Here is a 25,347-nt window from a genome sequence, read left to right as displayed (position 1 = left end):
TGCCTCATTAGCATTCAGAAGGAAGTGTGTGCCAGGACACTGGGATGAATACCAAATGTGTATTTCACAATATCAATAGACCAGGCCTGGGGACAATTGTCAGGTCACCATTTGTGACTTCTTCCTGGAAGGACTGTGGGAGGCCTCTCCCCTACTTCCTGGCTCCAAGGACTGACGGTTTAGTCTCCCAGCGTCCCACCGGCCTGCTGCTGGGTAGGCATGGCCACTCCAAAAAGGTGTGGCTTGTCCACAGAGGGTGCCTGAGATGGAGCCCAGAGACACAGAAAGGAGAAGCCAGTGATCCTCCTGCACAGGCTCAGAGGAGAGCAGTAAAGGCCTGCTTCCAGGCCAGTCTCCCCTTTGGGCCTTAGAGAAGCTGGAACTGCCTTGGAATGCAGCAGGCCACCGGTGGACACCCCAGGTCAGAATGGGTGCTGGGCAGGGACCTCTGGGAGGTCGTAGCAGCCTGTTTCTGAGTTAGATATCCAGAAGCACCTCCCAGACACTGCAGGCTTGGCATGTGCCTTGCTACACACAAAAGCTTTTTCCCATCCTGCCCTCCCTTAAAGCTGTCCTAATCCACTGTCTTTCTTTCCAGCTCGCCCTATTTATAGCTCACGTGCTGGCACGTGCAGAACTGACTGGGGAATCTGTTACTCTGCAAGCCCCCAACCTCTTATTACCAGGGAGGCAGCTGAGCACAGGGACGGGGGGAACAAGCAGCAGGTTTGGGGGTCCTCAGACCAAGGGGAATGCTGAAAAGATGAGACCGGCAGGTGGCCAGGTAGGAAGAGAAATGAAATCATAGAAATGGCTAAGGCACTTCCGGAGGAGGGGGCAGGCCTGGCTGGCTGTGGAGGAGCCCCTGTCTAGATCTAAGCCACAACCGCTCAGCCAGCCCCTGCAGGCTGAGTCCATAGTACCCAGGGTGGCCCTCTCCCAGCCAGGCTGGGCAGGGGATCTGGGCTGCATGTATTTCAGTTTCACAGTAGCTCCGGGATCTCTCACCTCTGACCCCTGGCCTCTGCCCTCTTCCCTGCCACAGATCTGCGCCTGCAGCTGCTGGACGTGAAGAACAACCCATACCTGATCAAGGCTCTATACGGCCTGCTCATGCTGCTGCCCCAGAGCAGTGCCTTCCAGTTGCTTTCTCATCGGCTCCAGTGTGTGCCCAACCCTGAGCTGCTGCAGACCGAGTGAGTGCTGGGCCAGGGGCACTGCCCTCAGCATCCATGCTCGCTCGGGGTGGTGGGGGGGGGGTACACAAGGGACCACCTAGTCTCCCTGCCTCAACACCCACCCCTTTGTCACTATGGCCCCATCCACCCACAGCCACTTGCCCTTAGCCCTTAGGTCCTGCAGAGCCCCAGGCTGGGGGTTTCTGGCACTATTCACAAGGTGAACAAGCAGCAGGGTCTTCTCCATGCAGGGGTGGGGGCACTTAGTGAGACCAGGACTCAGTCTAGGAACTGAGAGTCACCGAGTAGAGGCCCCTGGAGAGAGCTCCAGGGTAGGGGAATGAGACAGATAGTGCAGATGGCAATCAGACCAGGAAGCCAGAGAGAGCCCAGGGGTGGGCACCCCCCTGGCCTCAGACAGTCATGCCAACCCATCTGCAACACAGACTCAGACCTGGGACACAGAGACCCCAGCATCACTGGGACCTTCCCGGCAACATACCTGGTGGGACGGGAAGCGAGGATGCACCCATGGCTACCCTGCTGGGGTCCTGCCTGCAGGAAGAGTAGGTCTCTGAGAGGCCCAGAATGGCATCCTCTGGGCAGGGGGGTCCACGCTCCCACCCTGAACCCACTGCTGGCCCTGGCCCCAGAGCCTCTTGGGCTGTGTCTATATTTGGTAACCCTTGGAGGCTTTGCCTCATCCACAGGCATTTGGCATCCGAGATGGAAAATTTCACTTGTCAGGTCACCATGGAAACAAGCAGAGCCACTGAGAAGATTTACGCTGACTGGAGCGCACCCAGCTTGCATCAGATGCCCTGTGTGTCTAGAATCCCCCTCGGCTGTGCAAGCCACTCGGCAGGCCCGGCGCCTTGCTCCAGCAAAAGACTTTGGGCATTTGCCCTTGGGGTGGACGTAGGCAGCCTTGGGGTGGACCTGCCAGATTCAGACCTTGACCAAAGTCCTTATGCCCTCAGGACCACTGGGCTTAGTTTCCTGCCACCTTGCCCCAGAGCCTGGCCTCCGCAGAAGCCACGTGGTTGACACCTGATAGGTCTCCCAGATGAGGCCCAGATCCTGCCTTCCTGCCCCTTTCTCCATACAGCAGCTTTCTAGGTGACAGGCTAGGCCTTCTGCTGCTGCCATCTCGCAGCTCAGGGTACCACCCAGGTAATCCCCAAGAGCCAACATTCAGTGTTCTGAGTGTCCCAGGGGAACAGGGAGGCAGAGGTGGGTTGGGTTTGCATGCAGATCCCCCCGGCCAGAGCACCTCCAGCCCAGGGACTTGGAGAGAGGCCCAGAAGCCACACAGCACCTCGCCAGCCTGGCCTCTGCATTGCCTTTTTAATGTCCTGTAGGTGTTAGGGGCTCCCTAGAAGGCACCTAGGAGGGGAAGGAATAGCATGAAGGAAGGAAGAAGGAGGGAGAGCTCCTTCCTGTGACCACGGGTTTCCCCTGGGGGAATCTGCCTTCCTGGTGGCCCCTGGGCCAGGCTATAAGCCCTGCACTACCCACAGCCACTCCAAGAGCTCTGCACGCTGCCTCTTGTCTTGGGAGGAGAGTGAAGGTTCTCAGTGCTCAGACCCTTCCCCATTCTCCCCCATCCAGGTAGAACAAGTTTGCAGAGGGAAGCTGGAAAAAAAAAATGAGTAGTTTTTCAAACTCTCCTATGGTCTGAGTCAAGAAAGTCTTGAGCAAAGGGGTTGAATTCTCTGATTCTGCGAGTCAGTAGATGACACAGTCCTCAACTAGGATCCTGTCTGAGCTCTGGCATAGAATGTGTCTCTGTGGCCTCAGACAAGCCCCATACCCTTTTTGGAATACTGGTTTCTTCATAAGTAAATGAACATTTGTAATAAATAGGTATGTGGTTGGGAAGAGGGCTCTTCCCAGCCTTTCAGACCTTAAATTCCCAGCCATTCTTTGAAAGGGCCTGAGAAAAACCATCCAGAAGGCTGAGAAAGGAGGATTGCAAGTTGAAGGCCAGCCTCAGCAACTCAGCGAAGCCCTAAGCAACTTAGGAAGACCCTGTCACAAAATAAAAAAATAAAAAGGACTAGGAAGGTAGCTCAGTGGTAAAGCACCCTGGGTTCAATCCCCAGCACCAAATGGTGTGGGGATGGACTGGGAAAAGAGAACATAGTCACAGGCAGTGGATGAGGAAGAGGCCTCAGAGAGAGCTGGGGGAGAGGGTTGCAGGGTTGGGCACAAAAGAACAGCTCACACTCTGGAAAGGGGGCTAAGGACAGACCCAGCCCAGGGTGGGGCGGGCAGCTGGCAGGCAGTGTGGAGTTGCCCAACAGGCCTGTGCTGGGAACAGCTGAGGAACTTTCTCTGCTCCTCACCCACCCATGCATTTTGCCCCCACCCCCTCCAGGCTTCCAGGCCACTCTCAGGGGTCCTCAGTGAGGCAAGAGGGAACCCCTGAAAGCTGGTGACAGGTACATGGGTAGTGACAGGAGAAAGGGCCAGCTCTGGGTTCTGGAATCCTGGCTCTGTGATGCTGTCAGTGTCCCCATCACCCAGTACCTGCAGGTGGTTGGAAACAGAAAATGTAGGGCCTGAGCAGTGATCATGCCCACAACAGGCAAGGAGAAAAGCCTTGCCCTCCATGTTCAGAGGTCCTAGGCAGTGTCCTCCACTCCCAAGGGGACACACCCTACCCTGCACTCAAGACCTCAGGCCAGGAAAGGTCCACCTATCACTTGCCAAAGTCTCATGCAGCCCACTCCTCCCAGCCCCCTACTCCTGTCTCTTCGGTGCTCATCATCCTGAGGTTTGCCTTCCATTGCCAGCATCTCATTAAGAAGCCCTCATCACCGGGTGCAGTGGCACACACCTGTAATCCTAGCTGCTCAAGAGGCTGAGACAAGAGGATCACAAGTTCAAAGCCAGCCTCAGCAAAAGCACAAGGCGCTAAGCAACTCAGTGAGACCCTGTCTCTAAATAAAATACAAAATAGTGCTGGGGATGTGGTTCAGTGGTCAAGTGCCCCTAGAGATGTGGCTCAGTGTTCAATCCCCAGTACCCCCAAAAAAGAACCCTTCATTTCAGTCCCTGCCTTGGACCTTAGGCCTCGGGTTTGCTAGGGATATTGTTGGGAGCAGCTTGCAGATCCCTGGTCCCCCCGCCCCCCCATCAGATGATCCCTGTGGCCTCGTTCTCCAGGTCTGCACACCTTTTCCCTGATCCAGCCTAAGTGGGTTAGGGAGCAGCTGGACACATCCTGGATTTAGAGCTTCAGTGTCCCTCAGCCTCCTCAGAAGCCCATGTTGCTGCTCTCTTGGGGCACTGGCACCTTGGCCACAGGGTACTGTGCCAGGAAGATCCCTCCCTATTCCCAGGAAAGGCACAGGCAGCAGCAGTATGCACAGTCAGGCCACCTAGAGTGAACCCCAGCCTGGCTGCTTCAGATCTGTATTGAGCCCTGACCCAGGAAGCAAGGGTTTGATACCATCCAAGAGGCTTCAGGTGGTATATCTTTCACAGAAGGGTGGGAGGAACAGTTGTAGGGCAGGGCATAGGAGGCCAGCTCCAGACAGTATCTCGGCTATGGGGAGTAGTCCCCTGCCCACATCCTGGTGAGCTTCAGATGCCATCAGACTCTGGCCATTGGTTTCCTGTGCTGAGCCAAGCTCATTGGTGAGGGTGTGTTGGGTGGAGCTCCATTGCAATTCCCCCAAAATGGACTGAACAGCCAGTGTGCACAGCCTTGGACTGCTAGCCTGGCCAGCCTCACCCCAGAGGTACAGAGTTGTAGACACAGCAGCCACCCCTCAGAGCTGGATGGGATCTGGGCACCAAGCTAAGCTCCTGGTTGTCCTGTCTGGAGAAATTCTTATCATCCCAGTGCTCTTATGGCAATTCCCACTTACAGATGAGGAGACACTGGCATGCCCAGTTGGCCAGAAAATGATCCTATTGAGGTGGGTCCAGGCCTCTCACTCCTGCTTGCAGCGGCTGCCTGCACACACACGCGCGCGCGCAAACACACACACACACACACACACACACACACCTCTATATTGGGGGTCTCATCATGAACTCAGGACCCAGAAACTTTCTGCTTAGCTGTGCAGCCCACAGTCTTTATGAGACTTTTAGCCAAGGCCACCAGATCACAAGGCGCCATAGATCTACTTCTGCAAGCCAGTGAGGCCAAAGGAGGCAGCAGCAGAACATTTCACGAGTCACTGCTGGAGGGATGGTTAGGAATGAGACAGGTCCAAAGGGATCCGGTCCCCACCTGTAAGCTAAGCACCAGGCTTGAGCAGGGCAGCAGGGCTACTTACCACACTGTACAATCAGGGAGCACTGTGTGCACTGTAGCTATGCAGCCCACAACCTGTGCTGCTGTACAGAACAACAGGAGGGTGGTAGCAACAGCCATCAGCATATCTAGTGGTGAGACCAGCTCTTCTTCCTCAGGGACAAGGAGTAATTGCAGGCCTCAAGGCCCAAAAACTCAAAAACAAATGTCCTGCCAAGTGAGGGCCCATCAGAGAGTTCAGTGATCCCAGTTGTCCCCAGCCCTAGCCTTGCCCTAGAGAAAGAGCCAGGCTGTCCTCCCCCTTCTCCCCAGACCCTGTTCCAGGCCCCAGCTGGCTTCCTGGCTGGCTGCTAGCCCTGGCTTTCACCCCAAAGGGAGCCACTCATAAACAGGAAATGCTTCCCCATGCAGTGCCTGCTCTGGGCGCCATTGCCAACCCACAGCCTGGGAGTGATATCCAAGTTCCCACCAACTGCAGAGGGGGGTGTGCCTGGGGCTCCCCAGCTTTGGGGGACTGGCTGTTAGAGAGGGGTTACTGGGCAGGGGGCAGACAGACTCCCAGGGGCTGAGCCCCACCACCCTGCAGCTCTGCCCATTCTCACTGCCTACCACCAGGAGCCCCCATGTATTGCAGACGCTGATTCAGTCCTCCACTCCTCCTCAGAGACAGTCTGAAGGCAGCCCTCAAGTCCCAGAAATGCGACTCGCCCAGCATCGACTACGCAGAGCTACTGCAGCACTTTGAGAAGGTCCAAAACCAGCATCTGGAAGTGAGGCACCAGCGGAGTGGGCGTGGGGACCACCTGGACCGGAGAGTTGTCCTCTGACACACCTGGCATGGAGAAGAGCCCAACCAACCAGGGGCCCGTGAAGCACTCAGGGTCTTCAGGATACCCTCCCAAGGAGCCTGAGGACCTGCCTCGGGAGCAGGGCTGGGCCTGACCACCAGCCCAAGGCAGGGAGTGGGTGAGGCTGCAGCACCCCAGCTCCTCTCAGTGCTGTCAGCTGCACGCTGGCTTCAGACAGCTGGCATTCCACCAGGGTAGAGCCACAGCCTCAGAGACCACCCATCCTCTGGAATCCGTCTCGGAACTTCTAATACCCCCTTGTGAAAAGAGCTTGACCTCAGCCCCGAGAGCTTTGGTCTCATGTGCCTGTGTATACATACATGAACGTGTGTGTACGTATGCATGTGCACACAGGGGTCAGCACAAAGGTCTCTACTGAATGATGTGCACCCTCCCCACTCCCGCCCCAATAAAGATATGACAGAAACCTTAACTCGAACCTGTCTACTCCTTCCCTGCTGGCACTTGTGCCCCACCTGTTACTGCAGCTGCCCCAGGCCCTCATCTGTCCGGAAGATCTGGTCTCTTGCTGGCCCCAGAGTGTGTTGTCTGTACCCCCAGGACTGGGCCTGCACACTCACCTGACCTGAGCTATGTCCTTGGGGCCCAGCTCTCCACTTCTAGGACCCACACCTTTCTGGCCTGCCCTAGAACCCTGAACCCTGCCTTTCTTCATATCCTGATCTGACTTCCATTATGAGTCCCTTGGGCAATGGAACATGTCCCCATCAGGCCCAAGGGAGCTGAGCCTCAGGGTTTTCTGGATGAAGGGGACTCTGCTGAACACTCTGCAGATCACTGGGGAATGAGAGGAAAGGCCAGAGCACTCGGGGGAAGAGGGACAGGTGCCCCAACACTTAGTTTGGCTGAAAGAACTTCTCCACTCCTGTAGGCCAGGGTTCACCTATCCCCAGGCTTTGGGAAGCCTTGCCTTGGCCTGACCAGCTCCCAGTGGCTCCTGGAATAGGGGCTTATACCTGCTCTTCCAGAACCCCAGCCTAGGATAACCCATGAGTGTTTACTTGCCTGGAGTCTCTAGGAAGACAGACTACTTGCAGCTACTTATGGCCCACGTACAAATATATGCCTCCCTATGCACTACCCAGGCATCAGGGATCCCCACCAGTGAGGAAGGAGGTTGTCCCAGGGCCAGGAGATAGATAATCGCCACCCCGCAAAGTCCTGGCCTCGGGCACCCCACCTGGGTGGCATCGATACCGCTTGGAAAAGAAGCCCAATAACTGGAGGGTCTGTCCCAGGAGTGAACCACCCAAAGGCGGGGGNTCCCCTCTGGGGACGCGTGGCGGCGGGCAGCCGTGCCCTGCTGTGACCGTGCGCGGTGGGGTCTGTGTCCTTGTCTGAGAGTGCCCTGCCTGCATCTGCCTTGCGCCCGGGTCTCCAGGTGCCTGTCTGCGGGAGTGTGGGTGCTCAAGTATTGGGGGAGCCGTGCAGCGCCCCGGGTCTCCGTGCGCCGTCGCGACCCGAGCCTGCGCACACGCGGGCTCTCTGTGCCTCAGACCCCCAACCATGATTGGGGTTTAGCTAGAGGACTGACTCTTTGGCCCTTTAACCAGTCCAGGGTCTTGCCGGCCTCCGCCCCCTTCCAGCACAATGTCCCCCCATCCCGACGGCCCCGGAGCCCAGACAATGCTGTCACAGCCCAAGCAGGAAAAATAATAAAGCAAAGAATCCTTAACTCCTTCCCCGCCAGAGGCCCGACCCTGCTACAGCCGCCCCAGCCCCGCCCCCCATCAGCAACCCCAGCGAGCCCCAGGACTCCAGGTCTCCGAGCTGAATGTCCCTGCATCCCAAGGATAGGCCTTTATCATCACTTTGAGAGGAGGAGGGGAGAAGATTGGGGTTGGTGGAGCAACCCCAAGGGAGCGCTTTTCCTACCCCACTACCACTCAGCGCCAACCTCCCACTCCCCATGATTACCCAAGGTCAGGCTGGAGTAGGTCACTAATTCTTGCCCAGCCCACCAAGTGGGGAAACTGAGGCCTGGCAATGGCTCAAGGTCATTAACCCTGCCCCTGATCTCAGCCTTCATTGTTTATCTGAGAGGGGTAGGAGGGATCCTGTCCCGGAAAGAGGCCAAAGTATAATAGGACTGCCCCAGACTGAGTAGGCAGAGGGCCCAGCTCCAGTGACAGGGTGGGCCAAGAAACAGCGTTCCTGCCCTTCTCCTCTGTCCCCATGGTCTAGGATGAAGAGGCAGGATTGCAGGCAGGAGGAAGAACCTGGCTCCCCACAGGCGCTCCCGAGGGCCCCTTCACAGCCCTACACACACTGGCCTAGTACACAACACAAAGTCCTACCAGGCCCCAGCCTGGGGAATGGTGGGGACACCACAAACCACATGCAACCTACCCAAGAGTTCCAGGCAGGCGCTTTGGGAAGTAGAGGGTGATAGGCAGGCAAAAGGTTGGGACTCCTTTCCTGTGCTGCCAGGGAAACAGCCCCAGAGGCAGCTGCCAGATCTCTGTCCCCTAGGATGGGGACTGAAGCCACTCTGGCCTGGGACTGCGCAATTAGCAGCATGTCCATGTCTCCCCCCGCCTCCCCCACCCCCAGCCACCATAGTGCTTTCCCCCCTGGGACCTCCATCCCTGGCAGCTCCACCTGTGGGCCTCTCTGCTGGCCCTGAGCAGCCTCCACCCACCCTGCAGACATCAGAGCCCTGGCACGAAGGCCCTTTCCTGGGACTGGGCAGCCTAGACCACTTCCCCTGGCCGCTTCTGGGGCTGGTTGAGGGTGGGAGCTGCCTGCACCTCCTCCCACTGGCAGCCACACAGCAAACACTGCAGCAAGCAGCAGCTTTAGCCCAGAGGAGAGGAGCAGGACTGTGTCCCTCCCTCTTGGCCAATTGCAAGGAAGTTAGAGATGACACCAAAGGTAATGGGCCCAGATCGCAGCAAGAGGTTCAGACTGGCTGGTGGCAGGATTTGCAGATATGTGGAGTCGAAAGGGAGAGGTTTCACCAACTGTGGTGACACCATGAAAAGATTTGCCCCTAGCCATGACACATTAATGTGTTCAAGGACCCTGGCCAGGGACAGAGGAGGGGGCTGGGCCATCTGGAGGCTGATAACTAGATTTGGGGGGCAGCTTCTGACTGACTCCAAGCCTACTGACTTGCTGGGTCTGGGAGAAATCTTGCCCCTTGGAGCTGCCCCCCAGTGAGCCCACAGCAGATCTCCCTCAAACCACTAGGAGGCTGGACCCGTAGCTAAAGGCAATAGCAGGGAGCCTAGAGAGCTGGAGGAAGGTCTGAGCTCGGGGGGGAAGAGTCTTCAGGAGCTTGCCCTGCCTTCCCTGTCTCACACAGCTCAGGCCACAAGCCCACTGAGTCCAGAGAGGGGCAAGAACTTATTTGGGGTGTTAGGCCCGGGCACAGCACCCTCAGAGAGCAAATGGGGCCACCACCTCACATTGGTCTGTTCAGATAATGGGGTCGTAATCATTGCCTCCCCATCCAGAGTAGAGTGTCATCCGGACACACAGACCCTGGGCAGGTGGGAGGGCTCTCCTAGCAGAGACAGGGCTTATGTGCTCCTGGCCAACAGTGATGAGCCCTTGCTAGCTGCCCAGACCCTTTCCAAGCAGTCCCTTCAGTGAGTACCCCCTGGAGTCTACACACTGACCCCAGGGAGGTGCAAGTCCCTCTCCTGATTTTACTGGTGGGCAAACAGACTCAGATTGCCCCAAGGTCACCTGGAAAACCTCTGGGGCTGAAGCCTAGGTTGCTTCCTCTCATGCAGCCACAGCCGTCTGCTCGTCAGACTCATCCTGTCCCCTTGGGCACCTCACCTCCTCACTCTGGAGCAGCCCAGATGACTGGGGCAGAGCTGGGGGTTTCCCCCATCCTTTCAGTCCCTGGAGCTCAGGTGCTCACGTCCCTGCACCCCTGAAGCAGGATCCCTCTACCCTGACATGCAGTCATTCGCCTGTCAGACATGGGATCAGACTCTGATGCCACACCCTGTGGCTTTGGAAAAATCACTTCACCTTGTTTCCTCATCACTAAAAGGGGAAATAGTAGGAATCTTCTCACGGGGCTGCTGTGAAGACCGACGCACACTTTGCAAGTGCCAGCCAGGCCCTGCATAGAACACAGTGCAGTTACTGTGACCAGGGAAGATAAACCAGGGTCTCAGAACCTGACAGGCAGGGCCTGGGCCAGGTAAAGCCTGGGGCACTGGCCACTCCGGCCCTTCCTCCTAGTCTCAGGGCTCATTCGGGAACCATGAGTGGGGGAGGGGAGAGAATGCTAAGCCCTTGAGGACTGAAGTACCTGGGTCCATCTGCTGAGGAGAAACTAGGCCTGCCTCCCCCATGCCCTGTCCTGTCCCCCTCCCCTGGGACAGCCCTCTCTCTGAGACTACCCACGGACTGCTGAGAGAGCTGAGAAGGTGATCAGGGAGGAGGGGGGCAGAACAGCTGGCTGTGGACCACCTGCACCCCAGCAGGGAGGTCTTCAAGGATATCCAGGCTGGGTGGGGTGAAGGTGGTAGGAAGGTATGCCTTTCAAAAGACCCCAAGGCATGGGTCAGCTCCTTGGGACTGCTAGGGAAAACCTCCCAGGCTCCTTTTCCCTGAGCTGTATGGGGACAGCCAACCCACATCCCCTGTCTCTTGTCCCAGCCTCAGTGTACTTCGTAAATATTTGCTTTCCCTGGTCACTGGTTTGGCTGGGCTGGGAAGGAGGGGGTTTCTGAGGTTCCCTGATGCCTCTCAGCTCCTTTCTACCCCCTGTGGGTACTTCTGGCCTGGGGAGGCCAGCTAGAACCTGTCCTGGGGCTACAGCCAAGGAGAGCCTTCTCTAGGGCCTTGGGGGACTGGGGTCTCTGTTTCCCCTCCTTTCCTAGGGCAAAGCCTGAACACCCAGGGCTGTCCTTCAAAAAGCAAGGCCTCCACAGGGCCCTGAAGCCAAGGCTGAGCTTTCTCAAGGCCTGCAGCCATGGGGAGAGCACATTAGCCAGAAAAGCCCCTTAATCAGACTGGACAAGTCGGTCGCCAGGAGCTCGACCTCCCTACTGGGAAACCCCCTCCCAACATGGAGCCATGGGCCAGGCGGGGATAAAGGCCACACTGTTTCCCCTGGAGGGGAGGGGAGCGGGGGGTGGAAAAAGGTGGCTCTGTTGGCCGCACAAGGCCCCATTCAGCCTGGGGCCTGGTTGTCCTGGGCAGACTGTCCAGGCCCTGAGCAGCCACAGCCTCCTCAGAAGCCCAGGAGCCACTACTGCTGGCCTAGTGTGTCCTGCCAGCAGCAGCTCCCAGGGCCTCGCTATACCTGGAATGCCTTGACCCTGCCAGCCTCCCCACCCGACACTGCCCCAGCCCTAAGCCAGGCGGCAGGTCAGGGCCCACCATCCCAGGCCCAGGGAACATGGGTCCCTATTTGGACTCAGCTGAGATCCCTGCCAGGCCCCTGAGGAGCCCAGAGGAGACAGGATCTGCCATCTACTGCCTCCACCTCCATGGATGGAGAGTGGGAACCGCAGAGTTGCCAACTCTACACAGTAGGAACAGGGTGGGAAGGAAGAGCCAAGGCACTGGTTCCCAGGGGCAAGCCCTTCTCATGCCTGCTGCCCTGTCCTCAGCCCTGTCTCCTCCCAGAGGGCGGGAGCCTGCTCTCCTCAGGGGCAAAGCTGCTCTCAAGAAAGTGACAAGTCTGGGTAGCATATGGGGGATCCAGACCAGGCTGAGCCCTACAGCCCCCTCCCACAGGGTCTCATGTCCTCTCCCACCTCTCTCACAGAGCTCCTACCCCATCTGGGAGGACTTCAACTCCAAGGCCACGAAGCTGCATTCCCAGCTGAGGTGAGGCTGCCTGGGGTGCTCTAGCTAGGGAGGGATGGACGGAAGACCCCTGCTGACCTTCCATCTCACTGTCCGTCTCCCCAGGACCACCGTGCTGGCTGCTGTGGCCTTCCTGGACGCCTTCCAGAAAGTGGCCGACATGGCCACCAACACTCGAGGTGGGAAGGATCATGGCTGGAGGTCAGGGATGCCCCAGGGTGGGCTTGGGGTGGGAAAGCCCGAAGGAAATGACACAAGGCCGGGAGCTGAGGTTTTGCTCCCTCACGGAATGGCCTGGTTGTGGAGAGACTGAGCCCCTTGCCACAAGAGGCACAAGCAGGAGTGGGTGAGTGGCAACAGGGATGTTCCAGGGGATCCCTTCTTGCTGTGGGCAGCTCAGTTGACCCCTCTGCCAGCCATTTGCCCTTCTGCACAGAGCGTCTCTGGCTTCTCGCCTATTCCCAGCGCCCTTCGGTGCGCTTACGGGGCACGTGAGCACTCCCTGGGGTCCTGGTCTAGAGCAAGCACCTCGGCTCCTGTTCCTTTCAGCACTGAGAACATAGGCCCGGCGTGTGCCCTCCTCTGTCACTTCACTCCACACCTGGACGGGCTCCCCGGGGACTGGAGAATTTCACTGACTCCTCCTTGGGCTGTCTGGCACTGGCCTCCCTCAGCTCGATGAGAGGGGAGGCCCCTGGCCTTGGCAGCAGAGTACCTGCAGCTGTCCGAGGCTGGGATGGCCAGCATGCGGGACCGGGGTCCTGGCCTGAGGAGGAGCTGGGTCAACGCCCAGCACCCGCTCCCTACCCCACTCCACGGATCAGAGCGCGAGGGCGGCGCGCAGGCGGCAGGCCTGGCCTTCGCGGGCCGGCGCGCCCCCTTGTGGCCCCAGGCCGGCATTGCAAAGACCCAAGTGGGCCCCTTCCCACGCCGCGCTTGTCTCGCCAGGGGCCACACGGGACATCGGCTCGGCGCTCACACGCATGTGCATGCGCCACCGCAGCATAGAGACCAAGCTGCGACAGTTCACCAAGTGAGTGGGCGCGGCGGGCAGGGCTAAGGCGTTTGGTCCGCGGGAGACCCTGCTCCCTGTGATCCTGACCCCCAGCTCCCACCCACAGTGCGCTGCTGGAGAGCCTGATCAACCCGCTGCAGGAGCGCATCGAGGACTGGAAGAAGTCGGCCAACCAACTGGACAAGGACCACGCGAAAGGTGGGGTGGGGCTTTGTGGGGGCGCCCACACCCTCTCCTCAGGGATCCCTATTATAGCCTCCCATCTCACCCTGCCTCCGCAGAGTACAAACGAGCCCGGCACGAGATCAAGAAGAAGTCATCAGACACGCTGAAGCTGCAGAAGAAAGCGCGAAAAGGTAGGACCTAGAGTCAGCTGCGGAGGCCCAGCCCCTAGGTCCCACTCCATAGCCCCACTGCCCTGTGGGGCACCCCAGGGCGTCATCCTGGCCAGAGGGGTCCTATCCCTGACACAGGACCCTCCAACCTGTCGGGTGGGACAGAGGGAGCTGCCCTGTGCACCAGACAGGCCCAGGCCCTCCCTCTTGGGAGAAAGTAAGAGGCCCCACAGGCCCAGGCCCCCACCCCACCCCAGGAGTGGCTCTGTCCATCCGGCTGTCTTTCACACATTCTTTCTTTCTCTGTCTCTCCTCTTCCTCCTCCCACATCCTTCCTGTAGAGCTACTTGGTAAGTCAAATGTCGGTCCCTCCAGCTGCTCCTCCCGTCCTTGTCGCATTTGTCTGTCTCCCCCAGCTCAGGGCCATTGGAAGGAACCTCTTCAGGCCAAGGAGGAGCGAGGAAGGCGGTCGGTCCACCGAGGGAGGGGCCTGGGGCACAGTCCCCCTGGGGCCCTGGGGCCCCTGGCCAGGGATGAGTCCAGGGCCACTGCTGGGTCAGTCTGCCAGGCCAGGAGGGGTTGGCTGGTGGGGCGGGGTGGGGGGCATAGGCCCTGGCTGCCCCGGCCCCACCAGGCCAGCCCTGTTCTTACCTGTTGCCTCCCTGCTTCCTGTCTCAACGTCTCCTCCATATCATCCTCTCGCCTCTCTCTGTCTCTCTTGCTGCTTTTTGTGTCACCGTCGCTGTCCTTGTGTATTGTTTTCTTATCTGAGTGGGGGCCCACCCTGAGACACCCCTCTCCCTGCTCCCCAGGTCCAGCCCCTAGGTCTCCTGATCCTGGCACCTTGGGTGGCTTGGCCTACAGCTGAGCCCCCTACCCGGGTCTACTTTGTCCTGCTCCACACCACCTGCCTGTATCCTGTGTGGTGATGGGGTGCCCTCCCCAGGCAGTGAGGGGATCCCATGCAGTGAAGGCCCCCACTGGCCTCCATATGGTCAGCCCTGCCTACCTGGGTCCTGGGTGGCTTTGCAGCTTTGGTGTCTTTCCTGTGCGTGTGTATCTGCCTGTCCTCTCTGCCTGCTCTGGGGGGACCATCCCTTCCACAAACCCCACAGTCTGCCCTCCCCACTCCCTTTGTAGTGCCCAGCTCCACGGCCAGGGATGCCACCCCAGGGGCCTAAGCCATGGGTGCAGCAAACCAGGCCAGCGTCCCCAGCGCGGCCTCTCCTCCCAACCCCTCCAGGGAAAGGAGACCTGCAGCCCCAGCTGGATAGTGCCCTGCAGGACGTCAATGACATGTACCTCCTGCTGGAGGAGACGGAGAAGCAGGCAGTGCGCCGGGCCCTGATCGAGGAGCGAGGCCGCTTCTGCACCTTCATCACTTTCCTGCAGCCCGTGGTGGTGGGTCTCATGGTGACTCAGAGGCCAGTGGGGTGGGTGGGTGGGACCCAGGGTGGACTTGTTGACCTCCTAGATCACTTCTAAGTGATCCCTGGCAGAATACATTTAGAGCCACATGCTCCTGGACCAGAAGCAGGTCTCGTGGCTCTTCGTGTCCTGATTTGGTCTGGACAGATGGTCATGTCAGCCACCCAGACTGTGCTGGCCCAGCCTCCACCAGTCCCAAACGGACTGGTTAGCAGGGAAGGGTGAGACAGGAGAGGCCGAAAAGGCCTGTTTCTCCAGGGTGGGCTGGAGGGCGGTGGGACCATCAGGTCTTATCACTGCTTCCTCAGAACGGCGAGCTGACCATGCTGGGGGAGATCACCCACCTGCAGGGCATCATTGACGACCTGGTGGTGTTGACTGCAGAACCCCACAAGCTGCCTCCCGCCAGTGAGCAGGTGCGGTGAGCCCTGGGGCACAGGGACAGGGACAGGGAGGAAACGGCCGTGCCCTCCATTGGAGACAGTTGAGAAAAGGAGACAGCATTTGGGGAAGGCATCTGGGAAAAGACCAGAGAACTTCCAGCAGCCACCAGGGGGCATCCAGTAGCACCTGCCCAGGTGATATGCTTAGGTCCCAAGTAGGGGGGGTCTCAGACTGAGAGCAGGTGGGAAAAATCTCAGATCCCTGGAGCTTGGCCCTTTCCAACCTGCTGATGCTTGGCTGCCATCCACACAGAGAACACCAGTCACCTCCCCTAGACCCAGGCATGTGTCCACCCTGTCCCCCCCTGCTCCCACTGCCCTCCCCAGGCACATCCTGTGTGCCCAACACTCTGATAAACACCCTCTACAGGTTGTTTCCTTAGCGCTCTTGATGGTGCTCTAAGACAGGAACAGTGGCCCCAATTCATGGAGAAAGCGGAGACTCGGGTCCAACCATGATTTGCACCCCTGTTATCCTGGGCAATCTAGCCCGGTTCCTCTGCCAGTTCTTGGGAGCACCTGCTTCTCCCATGTCCCCACCCAGGCCTGGCTGGGCTCAGAGTCCCAAATCTGTGCTGTGTAAGCTGAAGGGGTGCAGAGAGAGCTGAATGTTCCCATATCTCTCTGCTTCCCACCCCAGTAAGAATCGTGCATTGGGAGAAGGCTGGGGGATGGGAGGGTTAGCTTCTTGGGGTCTTCTCCTAAAGCATGGTCCACAGCTGGGAAGAGAGTAGAAGGCTTCTGGCCCCGCCAGCTCTTTGAGGAGCATGACGAGCCTCTCTGTAGGTTAGGGTCTGCCTCCAGTGACCCCTATGTATGTCCCTGCCCAGGTGATCAAGGACCTGAAGGGCTCAGACTACAGCTGGTCTTACCAGACCCCGCCATCGTCACCCAGCAGCTCCAGTTCCCGGAAATCCAGCATGTGCAGGTTGGTGGGGTGGGACTCATGGAGGTACCCCAGGAAGGAATGTGGAAGCTCCCCCCAAAGCTCCATCAAGAACTGCTTCAGAGGCTGGAGAGGTGGCTTGGTGATAGAGCACGTCCCTGGCAGGTGTGAGGCCCTGAGTTCAGTCCCCAGAATTATGGGGTGGTGGGGTGGCCAGGGGGATTCTTCAGAGCCTCAGAATTCATATGACCTCGGCGTCATCCAAGGGATTTTCAGGTGTAGAGGAAAACATGCCCAGTAGTCCCAGGACTGCTGCCCCAGGCGTTTGTTGGCAGGGAGGGGCAGTAGCTTCGTTTACAGGGCGTTGACTGTGTGCCAGGTGCCAAGCATTTTCCTCATTGAATCCTAACACCACTGTGTCAGGCCTGGTCTTGTCTCCATTTCATAGAAGGGGAAACTGAGGCATGGGGTCTTAGCATTTAACCACTCACGGGACTCTGCCAGGCCTAGGACAGTGTGGGGCGGAAGTAAGAATCTGTGATCAGGGAAGGGGACAGGGCTTTCTGAGGACATATGCTGAACGGTCCAGCCTGACTGGTTCCTAAAGCTGGTGCCCAGGCAGCTGCCAATGGATCAAGCTCTGACCCAGGTTGGGCCCTGGGGTCTCAGAGCCAGGGAGGGGCCAAGAATCTCACTCAACACCAGGTTGGCTCAGCATCAGGGGCCCTTCCCTGATGGCACTGGGGCCAGATCTAGAGGAGACTGATGATTGAAGTGGGGTGGGGAGGGCACTGAGCACAGAGATGATTATTGAGGGAGGCCCCTCTGTCCGGGCACCCAGGGCTTGAGAGAAGCCAGGCCCAGTGATCAGCTGCTCCTTCCGGCTGCTGGAACCTCTTTAGACCTTGGATGAGCACCTGTCCAAAGAGGGGTAGACGGCAGGGGAGACCAGGAGCCAGGTGGGGGTGCTTCAAGGTCATGCTCAGGAGCAGGGCAGCCTTCCTTGCCAGGGGCACTGCTGGGGGTTCAGTGGCTGTGCAGAGGGCATGAGCCATGGCCGGCTGGACACCCTCCGGCAGAGAGGCGATGAGATGATGGGAGGCTTAAGACCCTCCCTGGAGGGCAGCCTCATGTGCTGTCCAGACACGCCACCTCGTGCAAGATGGCACTCTGTGACTGGACGGCAACATCAGGCCTTGAGAAGGCAGTTTAGAAACATCTGATTGTTCTATGCTTTGTGACTCAGTTTCCCCATCATTAACCTGAGGACAACTGTTCTAATGGCAGAGGGGGAGGCATAGCGCTCACCTCGCCCTTGGCATGCCCTGACCGTGGCTTCCGACACTGAGGAGCTCCAGGGGCAAGGGCCTGGTCCCCCCTGCTCCAGCCCTGCCCTGCCTGCCACGTCACCCCGGGACCCAGCTCCTCCGTAGTACCCGGGTCTCAGGACCTCAGAGTCTGACAATCTCTTTTCCTTCCTTTGCCTTCATCTCTCTCCCCCTCATCTGTCACCCCCTCACACTCCCCCGCCTCCCTGTCTGGCTGCTGTGCCGTCCTCCTTCACTCCCTCAGTGCCCCCAGCAGCAGTAGCAGTGCCAAGGGTGGCGGAGCCCCATGGCCTGGGGGTGCCCAAACATACTCACCCAGTTCCACCTGTCGCTACCGCAGCCTGGCGCAGCCAGCCACCGCCACCACCCGCCTCTCCAGCGTCTCCTCCCACGACTCTGGCTTCATCTCCCAGGACGCCACCTACTCCAAGCCCCCCTCGCCCATGCCTTCAGACATCACCAGCCAGGTGAGGGGCACCAGAGGACCCCCCGGGTGGGGTGCGGCCACCTCGGGTAGGCTCAGGCCTGACTACACGTGGGGCCACTGTAGCCATTGGGAGTGATCCCAGGGCCTTCATTCTGTTCCATGTTTATATTTTCAATTTTCATCTCTTGGCTTTAAAACTCACTATATCATTATGTTTTAGATAAGTCTCTTGTAAACAGCATATGCCTAGATTTTCTTGTTTTATCCAGTCTGACAACATCTCTCTTTTTTTTCTTTTTTCTTTTCCTTTTCTCCTTTTTTTTTTTCCTGTGCTGCTGGGGATCGAACCCAGGGCCTCGCACATGCCAGGCAAGCACTCTACCACTGAGCTGCACCCCCAGCCTCAGCCATCATCTTTTTTATCCCCACTTTCATTCTCTCCTACTGGGACTCCAGTTAAATGTATGTCACACCTTGTCATTCTTTCTGTGTCTCTTAATTCATGTATTTCACCTGGTGTGGTGGTGCACACCCTGTGATCCCAGCAACTCAGGAAGCCGAGGCAGGAGGATCACAAGTTCAAGGCTAGCCTCAGCAACTTAGGGAGACCCTATCTCAAAATAAAGCATAAAGAGGACTAGGGCTGTAGCTCAGTGTTAAAGTGCCCCTGGGCTCAATCCCCAGTACCAAAAAAAATCCCATATTTCATTTCTTTGTTGTTTATACTATAATCTGGATAATTTCTTTAGGTCCATTTTCCAGTCTGTTTTTCCTCTAATGTACTGTCAAGGCCAGCCTCAGCAACTTAGCTTATTTATACCAGCACGGACTCATGAATATTCTCTGGGTTATAATTCACTACTACTGGGGCCAGATATGGTGGCCCATGCCCTTTAATGCCAGCAACTCTGGAGGCTGAGGCTGGAGGACTATAATCTCCAGGCCAGCCTCAGCAACTTAGCAAGCCCTGTCTCAAAAATAAAAAGGACTGGGGATGTGGCTCAGTGGTGAAGTGCCCCTGGGTTCAATCCCTGGTACCAAAAAATAATAATAAGCCATTACCACTGAGTCTTTTAGGAACTTTTTTACTGATGTATTCATTCCATATATGCAAAGAATCAAATATATCCTAAAGGTACAGTTCAATAAATCTGTACTAACAGAATACACCCATATCACCAGCATCAAGAGCAAGACAGCGTGACCATCAGCCAAAGGTTGCCACTCTCATCCAAGGACAGCCACTGTCCTCACTAGCTTTTGCCTTTTTTATAATATACATGAGTCATTGGTCTGGGGATGTAGCCCAGTGGTAGAGCACTTGACTAGCATGAGTGAGGCCCTGGATTTGATCCCCAGCACTACGGATGGGTGGATGGATGGATGGATACATAGATGGATGATTGATAGATGGGCAGAGAATCATACATTTTGTATCCGTTAGAGGACAAAAGGTCCTTTTGCTCAGTGATTATGTTCACCAGATTCATCTGTCTTATATGAGACCTGTATCATTCCCATCTCTGTAGAACATTTCATCACATGAATATGTAATTAGCCATTCTATATTTGAAGGACCTTTGGATATTTTCTAGTGTTTTGGCTGTGGCGCAGCTAAAAGTGCTGCTATGAACCTTCTAGTTGGTGTGCGGTTCTGTGGGGGTGCTGAGCTAGGAGTGTACTTACTGTGTCACGATGTACGCACGTGTTCGAATTTGACAGGTGCTACTGAATGGTTTTCCAAAGTGGTTGTACAGATTTACACCCCTGATAGCAAGATTGTGGAAGTTCATTGCTACACCACATCCTCAGCAGCCCTTAGTATTTTGTATCTTGTTTATTTTAACCATTCTGTCAGGTGTACAATAATAGTTAGTACCTGGTGTTTGTCATTTGCATGGCCCTAATGATAATGAGGTAGGACACCTTCTTTCTTCTTTCAAAGTGCATTTGATTATCTTCTTTTGGGAAGGACTTGTTCAAATCTTTTCCCCATTCTTCTCCTAGGTTGTTTGTGTTTTTCTCTTTGATTTATAGAACTTTTTATATATTATAGATACAAGTCCTTCATCAGATATCTTCTCTCTTTTTATGGGTATGTTTTTTTTACCCTTTCCATGGGGTCTTTTAATAACCAGAAATTTTTAAGTTTATATAGTCCAATTTTTCCATTTTAAAAAATTGTTATCAGGAGGCTTAGGAAAAAAAAATTGTTAGTGCCTTTTGTGTCCTGCTTGAGATATTGTCTCACACTCCCACTCACAAAGATGTTTTCCTCTAAAAGTTTTTTTGTTTTTACCTTTTTCATTTAGATGCACAACTTACCTGGAATTTTTCGTTTGTGTGCATGTACGTGTGTGTGTGTGTGTGTGTGTGTGTGTTATAAAGCGGAGATCCTTTTTTCCATGTGGGCATCTAATTGACCTAGGACAATCTATTGAAAAGACCATCTGTCTAAGCCCATTTGAGGTTCTGTAACAAAATAACCATAAGTTGACATAATACCATAAACAACAGAAATTTATTTTTCAGAGTTCCAGAGGCTATGAAATCCAGGATTGAGGGAGCAGCAGACCCAGTGTCTGGTGAGGGCCCACTTCCTGGCTCACAGAAGGCCCTTCTGACTGTCTCTTTACATGGTGGAAGGGTCCAGCGAGCTCCATCAGGCTTCATTTATGATGACACTAGTCCCATTTGCTCAGACTCTACCCTCATGGTCTGATCACCTTCCCCAAACCTCACCTTTTCTTCATTCTTTTTTTTTTTAACTACCAGGGATTGAACCCAGGGGTGCTTTACCACTGAGCCACATCCTCAGCCATTTTTACTTTTCATTTTGAGACAGGGTCTCACTAAGTTGCTGAGGGTCTCACTGAGTTGCTGAGGGCCTCACTGAGTTGCTGAGGCTGGCCTTGAACATGTGATCCTCCTGCCTCATTCTCCTAGGTCTCTGGGATTGTAGGCCTGCGCCACCATGCCTACCTCAAAAACCTCACCCCTTGATGCCATCTCCATAGGGGTCAGGATCTCAACACATGAATTTTGAGGGAACACAAACATTGAGACCACAGCAGCCTCATTTCCCTACTGTGCTTCATGTCGTGAATCAGGTGTCTGTGTGGGGCTCTTTCTTGACCTTACGTTCTGTGCCACGGGTGACTTGTCTGTTCCTTGGGCCAACTGGTTGTCTGTTCCTTGGGCCAGTACCAACCCATCTTAATTATCGTAACTTTGTAGAAGATCTTGATATCTGATAATGAAAGTCCTCTGTCTTCATTTCTCTTCACAGTCTCCTCATCTATTTTTGATCCTTCGTATTTCCTTATAAATTTCAAGATCACCTTGTCAGTTTCTACCAAAAAAACGAAACCAAAATCAAACAACAACATTCCTCAGATTTTGACTGGGGTTGTGTCTTTCCTTGTATTTGGGATTTAAGTTTCCTCAATAGCGTTTTCTAATTTTTATGTAAAGATCTTGCATATCTATCATTGGATATTTTTTCTAGGTATTTGATTTCTGTTAGTATTATTATATATTACATTTTTGTTTGTTAGCTGTTGGTATTTAGAAATACAATAGGTTTTTTCCTAACCTTGTATCTAATAAACTTGTCCATTTATTTATTTTATTATATTTTTTATTGATTTTATTTTTAAATACATGACAGTGGAATGCATTACAATTCTTATTGTAATTTTTCATATCTCAGTAGATAAAGTATGTTCACACCAATTCATGTCTTCATACATGTCTTCATACATACGTATTTTGGATAATGATGTCCATCACATTCCACCATCATTGCTAACCCCCTGCCCCCTCCCTTCCCCTCCCACCTTGTGTTCCGTGCAACTGGTGATTTGTCTGTTCCTTGGGCCCTATCTAGAGTTTGTCTGTTTCTCCTATGCTCCCTTCCCGACTATGAGTCAGTCACCTCATATCAGAGAAAACATTCGCCATTTGTTTTTTGGGACTGGCTAACTTCACTTAGCATTATCTTCTCCAACTCCATTCATCCATTTACCTGCAAATGCCATGATTTTATTCTCTTTTATTGCTGAGTAATATTCCACTGTGTATATATGCCACATTTTTTTAATACATTCATCTACTGAAGGGCATCTAGGTTGGTTCCACAGTTTAGTTATTGTGAATTGTGCTGCTATAAACACTGATGTGGCTGTGTCCCTGTAGAATGCTGTTTTTAGGTCCTTTGGGTATAGTCCAAGGAGAGGGATAGCTGGGTCAAATGGTGGTTCCATTCCCAGATTCCAAGGAATCTCCATACTGCTTTCCATGTTGGCTGCACCAATTTGCAGTCCTACCAGCAATGTATGAGTGTGCCTTTTCCCCCACATCCTTACCAACATTTATTGTGGTTTGTCTTCATAATAGCTGCCATTCTGACTGGAGTGAGATNTCCTCCTCCTCTCTCTCTCTCTCTCTCTCTCTCTCTCTCTCTCTCTCTCTCTCTCTCTTTATCTATCTATCTCTATATCTCTCTATCTCTATTTATTTATTTTGGCAGTAGAGATTGAACCCAGGGCACTTAACCACTAAGCCACACTCCTAGCCCTCTTAATATTTTATTTTGAGACAGGACCTCACTAAGTTGCTGAGGCTGGCTTTGAACTTGCCATCCTCCTGCCTCAGCCTCCCAAGTCACTGGGATTACAGGCATGTGCCACTGTCGCTGGCCAGTAAACTTGTGTAAATTGCTTATTGATTCCAACAATTTATAGTTTCTGATATAGATTCTTTGTTATCATGTCATTGCAAACCATGATCATCTTATTTCTTCCTTATTTTCCTTTTCTTGTTTTATTGCACTGGCTAAGACTTCCAGTGCTGATAGTGGGTATCCTTGTCTTTTTCCCAACCTTAGAGGGAAAAATATCAATATTTTTGTGGATATTCTCTATCAGATTAGGTTTCTTTCTATTCTTTGTTGTCATTTTTTTCACCAATGGGTGTTGAATTTTTTCAGTGACTCTGCCAAATACTTCTGCATTGAGTCTTTTATTTAATATATTTAACAGTCATTGCTGAAAGTCTGAGTGTGTTACTTCCTCTGAGTCCTCCCTTTTGGTTGCTTTGTTCTCCTTTGTTTTAGTGATCTTGGCTCATCAGAGTCTTTAGGAAACCTGGGAATCTAAACTGAGGTTGATGTGGGGATTGTGGCAGGGACGGGGGTCCCTCCCAGCTGCCCTGGCTTGGTTTGCTCATCTTGAATTTTGCTTGTCACGAGCACTTCACTTGGCTTCACCTTTGACTGCAGTGCCAAAGTCAGCATCTGCCCCAGGAACCCATCACCTATGCTGAGGGTCCTGTTTCTACCCCTTGTTTCACTTTCCTTTAGGGAGAGCCTCAGGGGTACCTCATCTATTCTAATGCCCGCAAGCATTTCCCATTCACGCCCAAGGTCCCCTCCTGCCTGATAGGGCAGGAGTTACTTTCCCTCTAGCACAGCCGTTCCCCTCCCCCCTTCAGAGCAGGTCCTCTGTCTTCCAAGGCTCCTCCCACTTCTGGCAGCTCCTGGCCCAATCTCCTTTGTTGGACTGTCCTCCTCTTTCCAATCACTAAATGTCTGCACCCCTGAGGGCATGGTCCCAGCCTCGGGCCTCTAACTGTGCCCCCAGCTTGGATGGCCACCTCCTGCCCTGAGACAGCTGGATGTGTGACTCCAGCCCTGACTCTTAATCCAGGCTTGTAAATACATTTGCCAACATTGCATCTGGGTTTCGAGACCTAATGGGCACCCAGCTTCGCATGTGCAGGATGACACTTTGGACTCCATATGCCCCTTGCCCTGCTGGCATCCCCTGAGAGAACCGTGTAAGGCAGCAGGTCCTCTGGTGAATCCTCAAAGAGTGGGTTCTTGGGCTGGGCTCTTGGTGGCTCAGTCCCCGTGGTGTGTGCCTGGGCCACCACCTTCTGCTGCAGGTGCTCTTGGTGGCCGTGACCCTAGAGGGACATGGGGTGAGGTGCTGAATCAAACCGCCCCTGCATGCGGCACTGTAATCAGAACTGTTCTCTCCTCTTGCTCTGCCTCCCGCCCTGTCTGCTGCCGGCCCCTGTCTGCAACCACCCATTCGCTGCATGGCAGAAGTCCTCCAGCTCCGCGTCCTCCGAGGCCTCGGAAACATGCCAGTCTGTTAGCGAGTGCAGCTCCCCCACCTCGGTCAGTGCCCCCAGCCCCGTCCCAGGAAAATCACCAGCTGTTCAAGCTGTGCCCTCCCAACATGGGGCCAGCACCCCAGAGAGGCCCAGGTTCAGCCAGAGGACCCCCCAGCCACTCCCTTCACAGCCACATCTCTCCCTCCTGGGGCTCCCTGCTCTGCCCCTGGGCCTGGTGGGACAGCAGCCATACCCACCCTCCAGGCTCTGGCCTGGGCCATTGCGCTGAGGGCCCCTCACAGATCTGGACAACTTGAGCCTCAACCCCAGTGAAGGGCCCCATTGGCTGTGGGCAGCAAGGCCATGAGTCCCCCTGACCTGCCTGCCACACCCTGCAGGACTGGACCAAGGCTGGCCCCCACGAGCAGCCCTCAGGCGCCACGCTGCAGCGGAGGAAGGACCGAGTGGAGCTTCTCCGAGACAATGAGCCAGGCCCCGCTAGTGGAGGCACCCTGGGCCCCGGTGGAGAAGAGGTGCCACGACCTCGGATGTCCCCTGCCACCATCGCAGCCAAGGTAGGCGGGCAGCTCCCCAGGCGGCCTAGCCAGGACCCCCTGAACTCCCAGCTCAATGCCAGGAGGCCCAGCAGGGGGTCTCCAGGGCCAGCTTCAGCCGCCTCAGTGGGGCTGCCTGGAGTCCAGGCAGAGGGTAGAAAGGAAGAGAGACTTCAATTTGCAGTTTTACCTCCCCCAGCATGGCGAGGAGGTGTCCCCTGCGGCCAGCGACCTGGCCATGGTGCTGACCCGCGGCCTGAGCCTGGAGCACCAGAAGAGCAGCAGGGACTCGCTGCAGTACTCGAGCGGCTACAGCACGCAGACCACCACGCCCTCGTGCTCCGAGGACACCATCCCCTCCCAAGGTGGGTCTCCAGGAGGCCATCCCTGGCCGAAAGTGTGTGTGAGGCCTTCACAGCCTGTGGCCCCACCCCACAGGGACAGCTGGGATTGGGCCGCACACGAGGGCCCCGTTCTTCCCTCTCCATGTCCATCCTGGGTGGGCTGGGGCTCGGGGGACACCTGGACCCTAGGCTCACTGCATCTTGTGTCCCCAGGCTCCGACTATGACTGCTACTCTGTGAATGGGGACGCGGACAGCGAGGGCCCCCCTGAGTTTGACAAGTCGTCCACCATCCCGCGCAACAGCAACATCGCCCAGAACTACCGCCGCCTGATCCAGACCAAGCGCCCAGCCTCCACCGCGGGGC

The 25,347-nt window shown here is 55.5% G+C and overlaps 2 protein-coding genes across 2 annotated transcripts in view; both read left to right on the top strand.

Annotated features, from left to right (window-relative positions):
* Window positions 1-6,732, top strand: part of Vac14 (VAC14 component of PIKFYVE complex) — a 103,722-nt gene extending 96,990 nt beyond the window's left edge. The window contains 2 exon segments of the mRNA XM_015496103.2: window positions 1,046-1,196; window positions 6,116-6,732. Coding sequence (XP_015351589.1) covers window positions 1,046-1,196; window positions 6,116-6,278 — 314 coding nt within the window. The 3' untranslated portion in view covers window positions 6,279-6,732.
* A 5,235-nt stretch (window positions 6,733-11,967) lies between these two features.
* Mtss2 (MTSS I-BAR domain containing 2) overlaps window positions 11,968-25,347 on the top strand; it is a 14,843-nt gene continuing 1,463 nt past the window's right edge. Inside the window, exons 1-14 of the mRNA XM_015496305.2 lie at window positions 11,968-12,122; window positions 12,207-12,280; window positions 13,050-13,134; window positions 13,223-13,314; window positions 13,398-13,472; window positions 13,793-13,801; window positions 14,695-14,852; window positions 15,188-15,295; window positions 16,153-16,250; window positions 17,781-18,003; window positions 24,073-24,147; window positions 24,482-24,658; window positions 24,837-25,002; window positions 25,195-25,345. Of these exons, the coding sequence (XP_015351791.1) occupies window positions 12,262-12,280; window positions 13,050-13,134; window positions 13,223-13,314; window positions 13,398-13,472; window positions 13,793-13,801; window positions 14,695-14,852; window positions 15,188-15,295; window positions 16,153-16,250; window positions 17,781-18,003; window positions 24,073-24,147; window positions 24,482-24,658; window positions 24,837-25,002; window positions 25,195-25,345 (1,436 nt within the window). The 5' untranslated portion in view covers window positions 11,968-12,122; window positions 12,207-12,261. The remainder of the gene's footprint in view (window positions 12,123-12,206; window positions 12,281-13,049; window positions 13,135-13,222; window positions 13,315-13,397; window positions 13,473-13,792; window positions 13,802-14,694; window positions 14,853-15,187; window positions 15,296-16,152; window positions 16,251-17,780; window positions 18,004-24,072; window positions 24,148-24,481; window positions 24,659-24,836; window positions 25,003-25,194; window positions 25,346-25,347) is intronic.

The sequence above is a fragment of the Marmota marmota genome, unplaced genomic scaffold, assembly GCF_001458135.2.
Source record: "Marmota marmota marmota unplaced genomic scaffold, marMar, whole genome shotgun sequence".
Lineage (NCBI taxonomy): Eukaryota > Metazoa > Chordata > Mammalia > Rodentia > Sciuridae > Marmota > Marmota marmota.
Note: the sequence above shows the minus strand (reverse complement) of the source record. Positions and strands in the feature narration are given on the sequence as shown.